The following is a 16,661-nucleotide window of genomic DNA, read 5'->3' on the forward strand; positions in this document are numbered from 1 at the left end:
CAGTAGAAAATCAGCTTTTGCTGTGTTGGTGTTATTTAACATGTCATATGGCACCATTCTGGTAATTTATAGTAGGGGAGACCGAGGTAATCATAAGGGGGCAAATTAAATGCAATACATTTCTGCAATCACAAGGGAGCCTCATTAAACCTCATCAATTAAAAACAGGCATTATGATTGTTAAATGCCAACACAATAAATATAAGCAGCAGAAACTGACCATAAATTTAAATTTATATAATCAATTACATTTGTATTATGTTTTATCATTTTTAGATATTTGTATTATAGCATGTATGTGTGTGTCTATATATAGGAAGAGTTCAGTGCCATCTGAAATTTTCTTCTAAAATTATCATTTTTATAAAGCTTGTATATTTAGGTTCAGTAATTTCACTTTAATGACAATTAATAGGTAATTTTCATTGCCTTTTAAGTGAAATAACTGAACATAAATATACAAGCTTGATAAAAATGATCATTCTAGAAGAAAATTTCAGATGGTGGCACTTAGAGGCTTTTGCATACATATATAAATATATATGCCCCCACACACACAACGTTTTAATGATTTGAAATTAAAATTATAAATATTTTATCTAAATTGCTGACATGAACGACTTAACAATGCCATCAAGATTGTATCACTGCTGTACAGTCAGAAGGAATTGTAATTATGAAATAGAAATAGCATGAGAATTTAAATATTATTAGTTTCTTAATCTTTTTCATGTTTTAAAAGTCAAGGGACAGGTTATTTAGATATTATCTACAAACACATTTATTAATTTAATTGCATCATTAAAATAATAAAAGTAGGCTATTAAACTAAATAAACATTATATACTGCTTAACGGGTAATTAATGCACATCAAACATGTACAAGTGGAAGTGATTCATTCATATAATGTTAAATGCACTTATTAATATAGTATATCAATTTTGACTTAATGACAGATGTGAAAGCGTTAACAATTCTACAGACTGAATCTACAGACTTCGCCAAATAACCCCTTAATGTGCAGTAGCTAGTGTGTGAGTGTGAACGAGCACACTTGTTCAGTGCGGGCTGTGCAGCTTTAAAGCGCTCGCTCCATGATGCCTTGCGGTGTCCCGCTCGCTCGCTCGCGCTCACTTTATTTACTCGCGTGAGAGAGAGAGAGCAGATCTGCTGCTGCTGCTGCTGATGTAACGGGCCACACTGTATGAACTTCAGCGAGCGGACCGTCCGAACGGACCTGAACCGGACCGCATATACTGACATCAAATGAAGAGAGTGTTTACGATACATTAAGGGAAAAACTAGATAATCTGATTAAATCTCGGTTCTGCTTTGGGGAAGCGAAGCGGACTTGGACTGTGGATTTTGGCTGCCCGGGACTGCAGACACACGCAGGTACGCAAATGATTTTATATAAACGTCTCCGCACCGTCGTGTTTTGGACTGTCGGGGAAGCCCGAGAGAGGGGCGACATGTATTGAATGTGTTTTCATGGGGGTCCTTTAAATAGTTGTGACGGGACGCGTTAGCTACATGAACGCCCAGGAGAACAGACGCATGACACGAGACTGTGTGCAGTCAATGTCAGGTCTTTTATCACCAGCCTCAGATCTACATATGCGTTTTAACGAGTTAAATGACAGTATGATGGTGAGTGTTTTCCATCAGATCAGCAGCAGGCCTGCAGCCCCTCCTAAACTTACAAAACACACATCACTGCATCCCATAAACACTGACTCTTCAGTCGTGGCTTTATATTAACTTTCATTAATGATTCATCATTATTAGACATTGTAAAGAGGGTGAGAGCTGTCACAATTACTATCTCTGATCATCTCTATAGGTTTTGAATCAAAATATTTTGAAGCTGTTTAATGGTAGTGTCCATTATCTTACCCCATATATAGCCTAGTGTATTATTTATATGTGCCTATACAGAATTTTCTTTTCACTGGGGTAAAATTGCAACTAGCCACAGCCTCACTGGTAATGTTGATCAAATTCAGTAATTATGATGGTGTTAAATATTTTAATTCAAGTTTAACGACATTTCTAATTATTAAAATGTGTGATCTGTTCAATTGAGTTTACCCATAAATTAAAATTCTGTCATCATTTATTAATCATCATCCATTTTATTTTAAGTAGCAAAGAAAGCTATTTTATGTGAAAGACTTGTGATTCCGCTATATGTAAACAACTGAAAGAATAACGAAGTGCAGTAAACAGTACAGCTATTTATGCAACAAAGCATTGTGTTTATGATTATGATAACACGTTAAAATAAAATACAAATAGTTTGCCACGTTAAGAAGCTTACCAGACAGTTTTTGTACAGCTAAAACAACTAGAAGCGTCTGACTTTAAAATGGCCGCACACATTATGTTAAAAAAATATAGTAAATGATGACAGAATTTTCATTTTTAGTTAGGCTGTACTTTCTCTTTAAGCATTAGGCCTATGTGATGTTGCTTAATGATTTATTACTTGAAGTTATGAATGTGATCAAACTATGATCTCAAACAACTAAGGATCCAACACCTTCAAAGTTATATACACACTGTCATACAAACTGTAAAGTTATATGCACTCTTATTAATAGATTGGAGTGTTTTTGTTAAAGTCCAACTGAAATCAAAATTGACCCTATTTACTTTGTTAGCGCATATTACTAGTCTTGTGGTGGAAAATTAATCCGTGCAAGTTAATACACAGAAAAAAATTGTTTGCCGTCGTATTCTTTAATCAAAGTCTGAAAAGTTACTTCCAGTCTGGAATGGCGTTCCTTCTCTGATGATGTAGGTTTGACGGCTTGGGTTGGGCAACGCTTAACCACTCCCCTCAAACCGTTAGTCTGTTATGAGCAGAGATGGAGAGGAGGAGCGCTAAAGTAAAACCCTGTCCTCTGTTCAATATTCCGTTTCACTGGGAAATACGTCACAACACTGGAGAAAAGTCGTTTGCAACTTCCGGTTCACGCGGACTTTAAGGTGGCTTGATTACATAAACCGACTATCAGAACTTGCACAAGAATATGCAGTAGAGGCCAAACTGTTGCCTTTGTGATTAAGGTAATGCACTTTTCAGCAGGTTTGAATTTCTGTTCAAGTTTTCTACATGTCCACTCTTGTTAAAATTTACTAAAAGTATGATAAATTCACCTGCCAAACTTGTGCGAAACCAATTGTGGATGCCTTCCTATTAAAACAGTTGTCTGTTAGGGAAAAAGGGACCACAATCCCAATGCACCATAATGTCACGTCTGATGATCTTTAACAAATTCAAATGAGCTTTATAGATAACCACGTGAATATTTAATGTCTATGTTTTAATCATTTTAATAATAAGTTGACTTTTTTTTTGGTATGAACTAATGTACCACTCCTTCAGATGCAGCAGGCAGCGCAAGACCCATCAAAAATAGACCAGATGGAGTCATCTTAGTAGACACAGGATATTATGCAAACATTGGATTTGTATGTGCATTTTTCAGCTTCCGGACACCACCTTCCTCTGCCTCACTCACTCGTAGATCTGTTTACACATGCCTCATTCATAGAACTGACTCACTCACAACCAATTACACATCCCTCTCCCTCTTATTATACACAGTCTTGTATGACAACAGCTGGCTCATTAAACACCCACTGATCAGATCTGCTGATCGTGGATTGTTGTACACGAGAGTGCTAAATAACTCCAGCGCACATCCTACCAGAGGAAGAGAGAAGAAGCGAAGGAAAGCTGAGGAAAGCAGAAGGCGGAGTAACATTACAGAGGTAGTGAGATGGAACTGTGCTGAGAGATGTACATGTAATATCATGAATAAATGCATGGCGATGCAGATAAGGATCTTGAGTAGGCTGCAGAAGACTGTTCTACTCTTTCGATGAGTTAGGAAGACCTGCACCCACAGATTTCCACAAAATTGGAGCATCCTTTTGAAGTTATACATGTTTTTTGTTAAATATGTGTGGCAAAAATGTTTGTTCTGGTCTCAGGAACTCTTGGTAATTAAAATATCCCTGGTTTCTAATACGAGTGTGTCACAGGTCACAGACAGTTCACTTCCCTCTTCTGAACCCATACTGACCAACTCAAGGAAATGAAGGGATTTATCTGTTGTGCAAGAGAAAAACAATGACAGAGAAACAGAAAATCGCCTTTTGTTCTCTGGTTTCTTTGTTTTGTTAATGGCACTTTGCATTCATTTACCAGTATTTATTTTTACTACTAATTAGTGGGGCTTGCTAATGCATCGCTGTCGTTATTAGAGAGTTAGTTGTTTTTCCAAACCCTTAACCTTAAAGTCAAAAGTATACTTTGGCTTTTTAGCGTAAGCTATAGGGTATGCAGTGCATGTGATGCAAATCAACAGCATAGTAAGCAAGTATTGTATGCTATTAGCCGCTGATACGCGCATATTTTGGCAGCCTTTATTTCTTGCACTCGTTTGTCCGAAAAGTGGCAACACTGCCACGGCTGTTGTTTCACAGTCAAAAAAAAGAAAACAGATGAGATTGGGCAGCAACAAACTAGACGACAACAACAATAGACACCCGCAAGTTTAAACAAAGACATTTTATGTGTCATTTTTATATGCCACTTCTAAAGAGAAATAGCGATGGATGAAATCTTCTAGTGTGCACGTGTCGAGCGCTGGCGTTCATGCATGCTATCAAATGGAGTATACTGCAAAGGTTAGGCTTTTGGCTGTATGCATAGGGTAGTATTTACATCAAAACTGAATTATAATTTGATCTTGGTATTAAACATCAGCATTTGTCCTAAAAATTTGTGCTACAAGTAACACCTCAGATTGTGTTGAGGAGATGTGTGCTAGTGATCAGACTGGTGTAAGATTTAAAGATAAATTATCACAGATTTGCATTTGGGAAGGACTTCAGTCATACCTAGGGGTCAGAACATCATACAGACTTAAAGGTGGACTAAAAGGGAACACTCTAGAAACTGCATAAAAACACATGAAAAACCACTCCAAATGCCTTCGCAACCATATAGTAGTGCATTGACAACTACAACACCCTGGCATTATGGTGCGCTAAAAAATGCTGGGTTGTTTCAACCCATGTTTGGGTCAAATATGGACAAACACAACCATTGGTTTAAATTTTAAAATTAAATGTTTAAACCCAATGGTTGGGTTTGTCCATATTTGATCCAAACATGAGTTTTGACCCAAACAGGGTCAACAGGGTTTTATTTATTTATAGGCAAGCATTCAGAAATATAAAAATCTAATTTTGACATATTGTTTGTCAATTGCCCATGCAATGGCAAAGTTCAGTGACTCTCAAAACATTTGAAAATCTCTCAATCTCTCAGAGTTTTCCTGCTATGAGATAGTTCTCATATTTTTTACCAATGAATGACAAAGGAGAGTTGAAACAAGATTGAACTCTCTTGCCTAAAAGCAGAATTTTAATTTTGTTTAAATATCACTAATTAAACTTTGTGTTGAATGGCATGCGAGGTATATACATGTCCAACACCCCTTCCCCCACATTGTTTGTGAAAGAGCCACTTGTATGTATTCACCTCAGACTAAAGTTACTTTGAGTTAATGAATCTTACTCAAGGTTTCTTCTAATCCTTAACATAGGCTGTACTGACAAACAATTTTATTTTCAATGGTTTAAATTCAGTGTCAGTTCGTGACTCATTAGTGCGTTGTTCAGCTGTGAACCCCTGACAGGACAAAGTTATACAGTGGGACACGGGACAAAAGTTAAAATAAAGAGATTGTTCCTTAATTGCTGCTGTTTGTTAGTTCCCAGGCCGGTCACAGCCGGCCATGTGAGAGATTCACAAAACTGCAAAAGCATCACCATGGAGATGGATTGTTTGTGTCCAGTCATGCTGTGAGGCCTGCAGGGGTGGGCGTCTCTCCAGCAGACCTTTGTGTTTGCCTGGACCCTTGTTAGAAAACACACCGGCCCTGAGAAGGTGTTCATGTGCTGTCTATAAAACTCCAAGAATCACAGCAACTGAAATACTAGAGAGCGGAACAAGCTTTCATCTCCAATGACATCTTTTAGAAAAAAAACATTTTGAATGTTTTGCTGATTAAAGGACTGACACCAAATTATACAACAGAAAAGCATATTAAAAGGACTGTACTGCCAGCCCTCACAGCTTTGTTTTCATTTGTGACCGCTTAACCGCTACCCTGACTAGTTTTGTAAACATTTGACTTACTGTATGTTCAACAGAATTAGTAAAGCGAGAATGGATGAACAACATTGACCTGACAGAGCATGCGAGAATGCAGCATGCTGGGACCGTTACACCCAATGGGTTACTGTTGGATCTAGCCATATGTGCTGTACTGATCTGTGTTTATGGACGTCAGACATGCGAGTCGACTGGAATGTGAGTTTAGATGCATTACGTCTCCTTTAGCGGCTGTCTTGGCTGCACCTTACAGTGAAGGCCCCACCAAATCCTTGAGTTTGTTAAATTTAGCCCCAGGTCATGAAGCCGAAGCTAGTCTGGCGCAGATGCCTGTATCACTCATGTCTATACAGTTAAACACAATTTCGGCAGCTGACACATAATACTGTTGGGGGTAGGGCTTTAACACAGTGGTTAAAACATGCATGGAAACAACACCACATAACTGTATGCAGCTTTGATAAACTGGTGGGACTGAACTTTGTATTAACAAGCTCATGAGAGATTTCTGAAGCAGAAGTGAATGATTACGTTATGTACCTTCTTGGCCCGATGTCCCTACCCATGAGAGACTGATTAAGATATTATGTCAGAGTATCAAAACGCACACCAGAACAGAATTAAAACTAGATGAGACTAGATGTGAGTAGTGCTTGCCCATGCAAAAGCTAAGATGTTGTGGGTGGTTGCTAAGAAGTTTTAAGTTCTTTTAAGTGCATTTTAGGGTGGTTGCTAGGGTGTTCCTTGTGGTTGCTATAGGTGGTTGCTTACTGAGCCAAGTCAAAAGAGCCCTACCCTCTAAGTCTCTATGATATTATTCCTTGAATCCCTCATTGAATTTGGATTTATTTTGTTGTTGTTGTTGCTACTTTTTAAATTCAGCTATTCATCTTATTGTGAACGATTCATCTATGCATATCCTTAATTTTTTGAGCAGGTAATGTTTAATCAAATTTAAATGCAAACAATAAATACCATTTTGTGGCTCTTTAATGTGTCGTTACAGATCGCTGAAGCACATGAACCAGTCATCTCTTCCTACTAGCTATAGCACAAAATAAACATGAATGAACATTAGAAGGTATGTTGTTTCAACCGAGGAAAGACGTCAATACTCCGCAATATTCATGCCCACAGACATTTATCTACTAACTCTTCTGTCTGGTTTGTTTGTGGGACAAAATGGCAGATTCTGCATTATGATTGGTCAGATCGCCTGTCAATCAAACTCCAGGCGAAGGGGGAATTGTCATAACTTGATCTTTCAGTGAAACGACAGACTTCTCTGTGGTGACGTATGCAGGACTTCACTAATCATTCAATTCTCTGAAACTTACAATCGACTGCAAGCCCACGTTCAGATCTGCCTCCATTTAATAAAAAAATAGGGACTATTTACATGCCGGAATTTAATACTTGGGGTTAGGGTTTGCTGCAACTGTATTTCTGTAGTGATGACATACTGATCACACTATGCAGGCATGGGTATCCATCATAGATATCAGCTGGGTGTGAGATGGCATATCAAGATTTTGCCCACTGCACTTCAGCAGAGACCACTTCAGATTTCAGCAGACCAAACACTCTCAGAGACAGACAGAATGAGAGACAAACAGAGGACTTTCTCTCTTCGCAACACACACACTGAAAGACGTATTACCTGTCAAGGGTATACAGCTCATCTCACTTATCCTTTATGAGTGTGTCTCATGGGAGTAGGCACCATCTATAGTGTTCACACAGGCCTGTTTGGACCAGTTCTTCAGCTTGAGCGGTTCACAGCTAAATAAATCACTCTCATCACTCAGTGCTACTGCCACAGAAGAGGAAATGCATCAGTTTAGAGTATGCTTTCCTTACCAATGATTTGCAGTAAACAAAAAGAAAAAGGAACAAATCTGAATCAGGAAGGTTTAAGCATACTCTATATTATATATGGTGTTTGTGTTAAAATATGCTTTGTTTTAATTTATCTTTTAATGCAGTAGTCTTAAACTCAAATTACCTAGTTATGAGTGTTCTACATTGGGGACAGTTGAAAGTTTTTTTTTTGTTGTTTTTTTTAACTATCAATTTTAACTGTGAACAATATTGATGTGTATAATTAAATTGATACAAATGATCTCTTTACTCTTATCAGTAATCAATGAAAATTAAATTTACTGAAGTCAGACGGGCAAAATAAATTGGAGTAGCATTGCAGTGAATCAAAAATAAAAACGACATGTCCATCAATTAGCCACACACCGTAACTGGCTCTTACAGTGTAGACCTCTCTAGTGTAACAATCCTTAAGAAAACAACAGGATGCTATCCAAAAAAGGCCAAACCACAATATAGTAAGAGAAAATTGATGTGCAAGCTTGATTTAAGGATAATTACAGATGAGAGCTTGACACGGTATATTAAAGAACCAAATGTCACTGTTATTGAAGATGGTTCCAATGACAGAGTGGGAGTATTTATAGTTGAATAAATTCTTAAATAAGTGGAATTACCACAAACATTTATTTCGTCTCACAGGCAGTGATAAGTGCAGCATGCAGACCAGAGAGCTTGTAACGGGTGTCTACAGAAGTGAGGAATGACATCATCCAGATGAGAGGCATGGAGCTGAAGGTGTGGGTGGATGGAGTGCAGCGCATCGTCTGTGGTGTCACCGAGGTCACCACATGTCAAGAGGTTGTGATCGCTTTGGCCCAAGCAATAGGTGAGACACTAAATCTGATTGTGAATAACTTGTAAATGTACCACAATGGCACCATTTTTAAAAGAACGAACAAATACCCAAAGAGACGAGCCCCCATTTGTTACGACCTGTGGCTCCGGAAGGCCGCAACAAAGGAAGGGACACACTCTGTCGTTAGATTTAACGCAAGGTTTATTAACAGAAAGGAACAGAAACTAAAACAAATGAGTGCAAATATGACATCAGTCAGGTAATGTAAAGTACGATGTAGGCATGAAATGGCATGAAATGTAATTTATTGTAATGTAATGTAGTGTAGTGTAGTGTAGTGTAGTGTGGTGTGGTGTGGCTCCAAATGTCGCAACAGAAGAGACCAGCAATGTAAACAAACAAAAGGGCTCCTTTTGAAGGGCAGAAAGATAGGGCATCCAGGTGAAACCACTCATGGAATCACCCATCGTCTAGATACGGGGGCGTCACATACCAGATCATCACAACTTCTTTTCCATGTTTTGTATGTTCCCTTCCATGCTCCTTTTGTTCCTCCTTTCCTCAGGACACAACATAACACACACTATGGTTGTCTCCTTGACAACAAGCCCTCATTGAGATCATAGATTGAAGGAGTGAAATGCAGTATTGTCCCTTCTAGTCTCAGAGCTCGACCCTATCACCCTAAACTGGAAAAAATGGAGACTGTGTCTTATTCCATTATTTCATGAATAAGTGCAATCTCTGTTCCACTGTGATGCCTGGTCTTTAGTGAATGTCGGATGAATTTCCTTTGGAAGTTACATCTTTGTGTCACCATGTTTTTAGAGCTTTAGAGCTTCTCTGTTTAGCCATACACAGTTTGATGAAAGTTAAAGTGTGCAGTTTTTTGTATGTTAAAATACCTTCTTCTTTCCCAGCTTGATATACAACTATATGTAAGCCATTCATAGGCTGATTTCCCCAGAGTGTAAAGGCTGTGGCTCTGCTAACTAACAATGCTGAGTTTGTTTGAACATCCTCATTAAGCCTAGCCCTGCAACACAGGCTCAACAAATGGCTAATAGTGGAAATTTGGGAAACTTGTTTGAATACAATCATTATTTTTGCAATTCATAGTGGTGATGCTACTGGTGCAGAAATTATGCACTTCATCTTGAACTGAAAATAGTTACAGTTGGCAGTACAGAGCAAATGACAGATGTTTTAATAAGTATTCTAAAAATCATTGATAATGTAAAAGTTTTGTATTGCAGGGCGGACTGGTCGCTATACGCTGATTGAAAAATGGCGTGAGACAGAGAGGCACCTGGCACCCCATGAGAATCCTGTGGTTTCTCTAAATAAGTGGGGTCAGTACGCTAGTGATGTCCAGTTGGTGCTTCAACGTACAGGCCCTTCTCTGAGCGAGCGCCCCACCTCGGACACCTCTGCGAGAGCCCCTGAGCGCAGCCTATATCGCCAAAGTCTCCCTCCCATGGCAAAGCTCCGGCCCACAGCCAACGATCGTTCCCTCAAACGCCGTGAACCAAAACGCAAGTCCCTCACTTTCACAGGTGGTGCCAAGGGGTTGCGTGACATCTTCGGGAAGAGTCGTGAGGGTGAGACCAAGCAAAGAACGGTGAACACAATCCGCAGCAGCACACCGGCACCTACGCAGGAGCTTTCCCTTCTGGTGCAGTTGCAGAAAGATAAACTGCGCGTCCTAGAGCAGAAACTGCAACGCTGTGAGACTGAGTTGCAGCAGCAATTGACGGAGGAAGAAGAAGAGGAGCTGGTTGAACTAGAACAGCAGGTCCGCAGGAATGAGGCGGAGATGAAGGAGCATGAATTCTGGGAGAATGAGCTGCAGATTGAGCAGGACAACGAGAGGCAACTGCGTGCGCAGCTGCAGGAACTGCGTAGCCGTGTACAAGAGTGCGAGGAGCAGCTGGGAGAGTACCTGGCTCGCATTCAGTGCATGGAGGCAGGGCTGGAGGCAGAGCGCCTACAACAAGAGCTGATGGAAACGCGAATAGCAGACGAAATGGAGGTACAGTCGCGACTGGACAAGGCCCGTGCCGAGCTGGACATGCAGGTGCAGCAGGCTGCAAGACTGGAGAGCAACTGCAGAGCTGTGGAGCTCTCGCTTGGGCAGTCAAACATTAGGCTACAGGTGAGATCACCTAAAGGAATATAACAATTCACTTACACTAACATTGCTGACTTTCTGACCAAGGTTTTGACTGAGGTTGCCCTCATACTAGAGCTTTTTGGGGTGTCCATTTGTCATCAGCAAGGTTAATTTGGTTGGTGTGAAAGTGTCCAAACTCAGGTCCACAACAGAAAACCAAATACAATGTATGCAGGTATGGTTCGCAGTTGGTATGAAATACATTTTTCCTAAATCGCAGAAGTGAATTGCTTTTAATGAATTGGGGAGCATGCAAAGATGAAATTATGGATTTCTCTCTTAAAGATGGTCATATCTCAGGGGTGCCCAGACCTACTCCTGGAGGACCACTATCCTGAAGAGTTTAGCTCAAATCCTAACCAGTTAATCAAGGTCTTCAGGATCACTAGAAACTTTCAGGCAAGTGTGTTGGGGTAGGTTGGAGCTAAACTCTGCAGGTCATTGGCCCTCCAGGAGCAGGATAGGACACCTTTATCATAGCTGCTTGTCTCCTTGGTGAGCAGTTCGCAGTCTTTGCATTTCTTGCAGTGCATCAGTGGCAGATGATCTCAAGTGCCGTTCTGTGCGTATAAAGTTTTGGTAGTTAATCCAAAGTACTCGTACCAAATGTGACAACTTCCTCTGAGGCAAAATACTAATGAATAGCAAAACAGTCATGACCAGTACTTTGTTTCATGCAGTAGAAGCAGTGAGCTACAGCTGCTTTGTTTTAGACTCTTTGGCCTTAAGTTCCAACAATGCGACTAATCGGCTTTGCAGAATGTTAGGGACCCGGGTGGGGGTGGAGGGCAGTGGTCACAGATGTTATGTAAAAGATCTTTGCCAGAGCTTACAGATGAAGTGAAGGAGTAGAATATGTTCCAGTACGGTTTGCATCCAAATGTAATGTTACATAACACAGATACACTTGTATTTAGAGCACTAAATTCTCTCTAGACTATCTTGTTAACAAATGAGATGGATGTCTTTTGGAGCACACTCTTTTGGCCTCCCTCTTTTTTTTAAAAGTGTGAACATGGTACGGTATAAGAGAAAACATTTGATTTGATTGTCTATTTTAGATGTTAGATTCCTTAACTTTTAATTGTTTGATTTAGGAGAGAGAGCAGGAGCTGGAACAGTTAACTAAGGAGCTAAGGCAGGTAAACCTTCAACAGTTTATTCAACAGACTGGCACCAAAGTAACAGTTCTACCAGCAGACCCTGGTGAGGAGGAAGCTAACACAGGTACAAACACATAAATACTCTGTTCTTTTCTTGATTTATGTAAATCAAATGTAACCTCTCTTTGTTTTGTCTCTGTAGAGTCAGAAAATCAGTCTGGATCTCTGAAGCGGCTTGGATCAGCCCGACAACTTCCCGCTGACCTACGAGTTCTGCAGAGCCCCCTGAACACAACCTTTAACCCTGAAGGCATCTATGTCTGATTTTGCACCGGCATCAACATCTAAATGCAGTCAATTTCCCAAATGACTCCACATCACTCCGAGACCATGATTCAGAGTCTTCGGCGAGATCACACTCCTTGGAAATATAGAGGTGTCTGTTGTTCACTCTACAGAAAATATGCAGTGAGCTTGTTCACGGTGAAGATTCCTTCCTCTTGATGGCTGTTTGACTAATCCAACCCAATCAGTGCTTTCTCCAAATCCTATAAAGACAACTCCAGCTGAATGTATGCTCACTTTCACTGGATCCAAAACACAGTAAGGCTTTGAACATGTATTGAACAAGGCAACTACTAAACTCGTACAGAAAAAGAGACAGAATACATGCTGCCTCAGCCTAAGTTCAATCCATTGACCTTTTGGTACAAGTTAGAAAATGCAGCATCATGATGTCTTTCATTTCTAGAATGTTTCTGAATCTCCAGGTAAACCTCACACTCAATGTGATATGCAAGCAGACGGAATTTTAGGGAGATGCAAAGAGATCGTTGAGGATGATAAATTATGCAGTTTATGTTTTATGGCTCATAGTCGTGATGAAAGCTCATAGAAAGGGGTGGGGTTTTGCCTTAGTTTGCACTTTATTGGCCAGAACATCTGCTGTGGAATTTTACCGAAATCTTACAAGCTGAAGAATAATTTTCTGCGTTTGATCGCACTAATCAGGAAAACAGGTGCATGCGATATTTTAAAATAGTGTGAAAGTGAGGAAGAGAGGTGTTTTTGCATGAAAGCAGCTTGTGACAGGTGAACTTTGTTACCTTTTAAAATGAAGAAACCTGATTTTGTGCTGAACTGCTTAGTTTAAAAAAGTAGCCTTTTAAATAATGCAAGTACAGAACAATGTAGTTACGCACAAGTCATTCTAATGACTGGTCTAGATCATTGTCTTCTGCCAGTGAACCTTTTTGGCCAATGAATGCATTTTATTTTGTTTATTTCTGCAAGTTATTTTTTTATTTAGCTGATCTCACTAAATTGCTATCCACATACTAGCAAAGATCACACTAGTTGCATATATTTTAAACTAAACTGTGTTTTACTAGTTTCAGAACTATATTTTATTTCAGATTAAACCAAAGTGTTCTGGAAGTCATGAATGTAGAGATTTGTAATTGAGCAAAGGGATGCAGCTCCAAAATATTTTTTTTGATGACATTTTTTTTTTGTGAATGCTTTAACTGTAGTAGCACCTGCTACCCTTAAACACACATTCACAGAGATGCAGAATGACTACATTTATTTTTACATTTATTGTGGACATAAGCAAAGAGCTCGATAGTGTGGATAAGGAATTGCTCATTTAGATTTGCTGCAGTTGCTCCTGGATTTGTTTGGATATTTTTGTAAACTAACTGAACTGATTTTATTTGTATTTTTGTTTCTTCCAAAAAAAAAAACACTTTTGGCAAAAGTTAACATTTTAACATGATCTTCATGGATGACTAAATCGTTGTATCTCTTCGTAAAAAAGGCAGGTTTGGTTTAAAGCCTTGCACATCATGTTAAGGTATCTATACGTTCAAAACAAAATCCATCTGCTTCTACATTTGGATATTTTATTTTTGGAGTAGTTGTGTGTTGATTTCACACAGAACTGGTGCTCAGATGATCTACAAAAGAGCATTCGGTTGTCTGAATGCTGCATGACTTTAAGAACTAAGTCATCTCTGTGTGACGAGGGGAATGTTTGAGACGCATGCCTTTCTTAAAAAAAGTGTAAATAACATATAGCAACATATCAATAAGTAGCAAAGATGACTATTTTTAACATGGATGAAAAAAAAATTGCACAACACTCTCTTAACAGCTAAAATAAACAATGTTTTTATTTTTAGCATTGTTAGGCTGCATGCACTGACGTTCAGTTTTAAGCTTGTGTGAGAGGCCTGAGGATCCACCTATGGCACTTAATACAGGTATAATACTCAACGGGTTGTATTAAGGTGTAACATGGACTGTGCTAAATGCCCGTATAAATATCTGTGCAATTGTAACAGGCTTGAGGTTTGGGACTGATGTGTGTGCATTAGAAATTAACAGTGTGTATTCTGTCACCTGCTGCTATACACACAGGTGTGACTAAAACAACATTCAGCTCAGCTGATAGTTTAGATCAAATGGCATCATGGATTGATATCTCTGGATCACAAGTTTTGACCTTTAATGCAATACCAAAATCCCTTTGGGCAACAAACTTCTATTCAGCTCTATTTTGAACAAATTATATTAATTAAACTACTTCATTCTTGAGAAGTGTCAAATGCCTGGAACACACATTGAAATGATTTATGGTGACATGTTTATCAAGCAGCATAAACCATTTATGCCATCAGTGGAAAAGGTGCAGTAACATTGTAAAATGCTAAATAAATTTAGAATAGAGCATCGCTGTTTATTGTGTCCTTTTCTGGTTGCAGTCAACAACCTAGAACTTGTGGTATTTGTATGTGTGCGATTAGCGAAATTTTTACACAGCAGGTCAATCACGGTAATCTGTAGTCAGATATTTTTGTATAATAACCACAAAACTGACCATTGTCCCAGGCAACCAATTTTCATAGCCGCAATGTAACGGAAGTAGCGACAGATCCTTTCTTCCCTATTGTATATCTGAGTGAAGTGGATTATTAAAAAGAAAAAAAAAATGGGTGGGGACTTTGTTGGGGGTTCTGTCCATTGGTTGTTTATTGGATGGAGGCAAATATGAAAGCAAGGGGCAGGGCTTGAGCACACTAAATGATTGTAGATATCCGGCATACATCACAAGAGAAAAGTTTTCTTTTGACCTGGTAATTTATTAAAATATCACTCAACGTATGCTGTCTTCATCCACTCATTAACCAATGGATAGAAGTAAGTCCCAGCTGTACATTTTTTTTCTTTTCCAATAATCTGTTTCACTCAGATGTACGTCACAATACGGAAGAAACGATATGCTGCTACTTCTAATACATTGTGACTTTAAGAATCTGAGGAACATAATTTTTTTAACGTTTACCATGTAGAAATTCAGCCTGGCAACAGTTACAAAAAGTGTCCACAAAGCTGGTCCTAAAAATATCAGAACAATCCCAGTCTCAGCTTAATGAGGGGGTCCAGCTGGTTAAAGACCTGACTAAGTTCAAACACCTTGATTTCCCTGTTGGCTTCTTCCCAACAGAAGTCTAAGCTGCAGACACTGTGAATGCAAAGATTGTCATGGTGTAGTTATTTTGCCCTGTTAGATGGAGTTCACTCAAATCCAATGACTGCAGGCTTCTTCAGTGCAGAGGTGGAAAGCTCTACAGAGAAAAGGAGCACTGCACGCCGAGAACCAAACCCCACACACACAATTACTTTCACCTCTACTCGATATGTGTGCATAGAGTGTGACAGCAAGCATTAGTATCACATTTATCAACACTCAATGCCTCATACTCACTGGAGTCAGAAAACTTGACACTAACTTCCTTCGTCCTTGGCTAGATTCCGGTTTCAGTGTGAGTCAAAACGCATTAAGGCTTACACATCCAGTAAACACACTTTTGGAGCCTTTTTTAAAAGACTCATGAGCTAGGCTTTTGACTATCGGCATAAAGACATTATAAAGAGTGGGCTGTCTGACCAACACAAAGTAGGTGAGAGGTGATCCCACAAGTGTATTCATTCATGCAAAAATAGAGTATTGTTAACATAACTGCAAACAAAGTTGTTCCCAAGCATATATTGTTTTGTTGCAACAATTTTTTTTTACTACTTGCCCAGACAAAAATACTGCATTCTGGCAATAATAAGACTTTTTGCACAGCAGATAGCAAATCAAACTGGCAGTATGTAGCATTTCTTGCACTTGCAATTTGTTTCACACTGTCTTGTGAGCAGGCCACCTAAGGCTAGACTCCATTTAGGCCCTGTCCAAAGTGTTGCCCTTGAGGAGTCATAGCTGGATGTCAATGGCCCTGTCCCAAATGGCACCCTTAATCCTTGTGGTCTTCATCAAAGTCCAGATTTTGTGACGTAATGTCGCTTTGACTGCCGGGTAGAATGGTGGAAGTGCACAAAGAGGGCACTGTGAGCGCCCTTCTGAAACCTAAAAAGACAAATGTGACACCATACGGTTTTGTGGACTTAAGGGACACATGCTTGCTCATGGGGGCCAATGTGAGTCTGCAAGAAAACAA

General features: G+C 39.4%; 1 protein-coding gene across 2 annotated transcripts; it reads left to right on the forward strand.

Moving 5' to 3' along the window:
* Positions 1-1,057: 1,057 nt before the first annotated feature.
* On the forward strand, positions 1,058-14,886 carry rassf8b (Ras association domain family member 8b). Of its 2 annotated transcripts, none has more exons than XM_081362698.1 (5): positions 1,058-1,396; positions 8,721-8,907; positions 10,134-11,032; positions 12,148-12,277; positions 12,356-14,886. In XM_081362698.1, the coding sequence occupies exons 2-5, from the start codon at positions 8,796-8,798 to the stop codon at positions 12,475-12,477; spliced, it is 1,263 nt and encodes a 420-aa protein (XP_081218824.1). In that variant the 5' UTR covers positions 1,058-1,396; positions 8,721-8,795; the 3' UTR covers positions 12,478-14,886. The 2 variants fall into 2 exon arrangements, with proteins under 2 accessions (XP_081218824.1, XP_081218825.1); XM_081362699.1 differs by having other exon boundaries at positions 1,062-1,396; positions 12,148-12,256; positions 12,356-14,885.
* The last annotated feature ends 1,775 nt before the right edge of the window (positions 14,887-16,661 follow it).

This window comes from Scardinius erythrophthalmus, assembly GCF_964197995.2.
Source record: "Scardinius erythrophthalmus genome assembly, chromosome: 4".
Lineage (NCBI taxonomy): Eukaryota > Metazoa > Chordata > Actinopteri > Cypriniformes > Leuciscidae > Scardinius > Scardinius erythrophthalmus.

What these genes read in the sequence shown, in the direction of transcription:
- rassf8b (XM_081362698.1), top strand. Translation starts at nt 8,796, where the DNA reads ATGAGAGGCATGGAGCTGAAGGTGTGGGTGGATGGAGTGCAGCGCATC. An exon ending in AGTCAAACATTAGGCTACAG is followed by an intron (nt 11,033 to 12,147) that starts GTGAGATCACCT and finishes TGTTTGATTTAG; the next exon opens with GAGAGAGAGCAGGAGCTGGA. An exon ending in TGAGGAGGAAGCTAACACAG is followed by an intron (nt 12,278 to 12,355) that starts GTACAAACACAT and finishes TTGTCTCTGTAG; the next exon opens with AGTCAGAAAATCAGTCTGGA.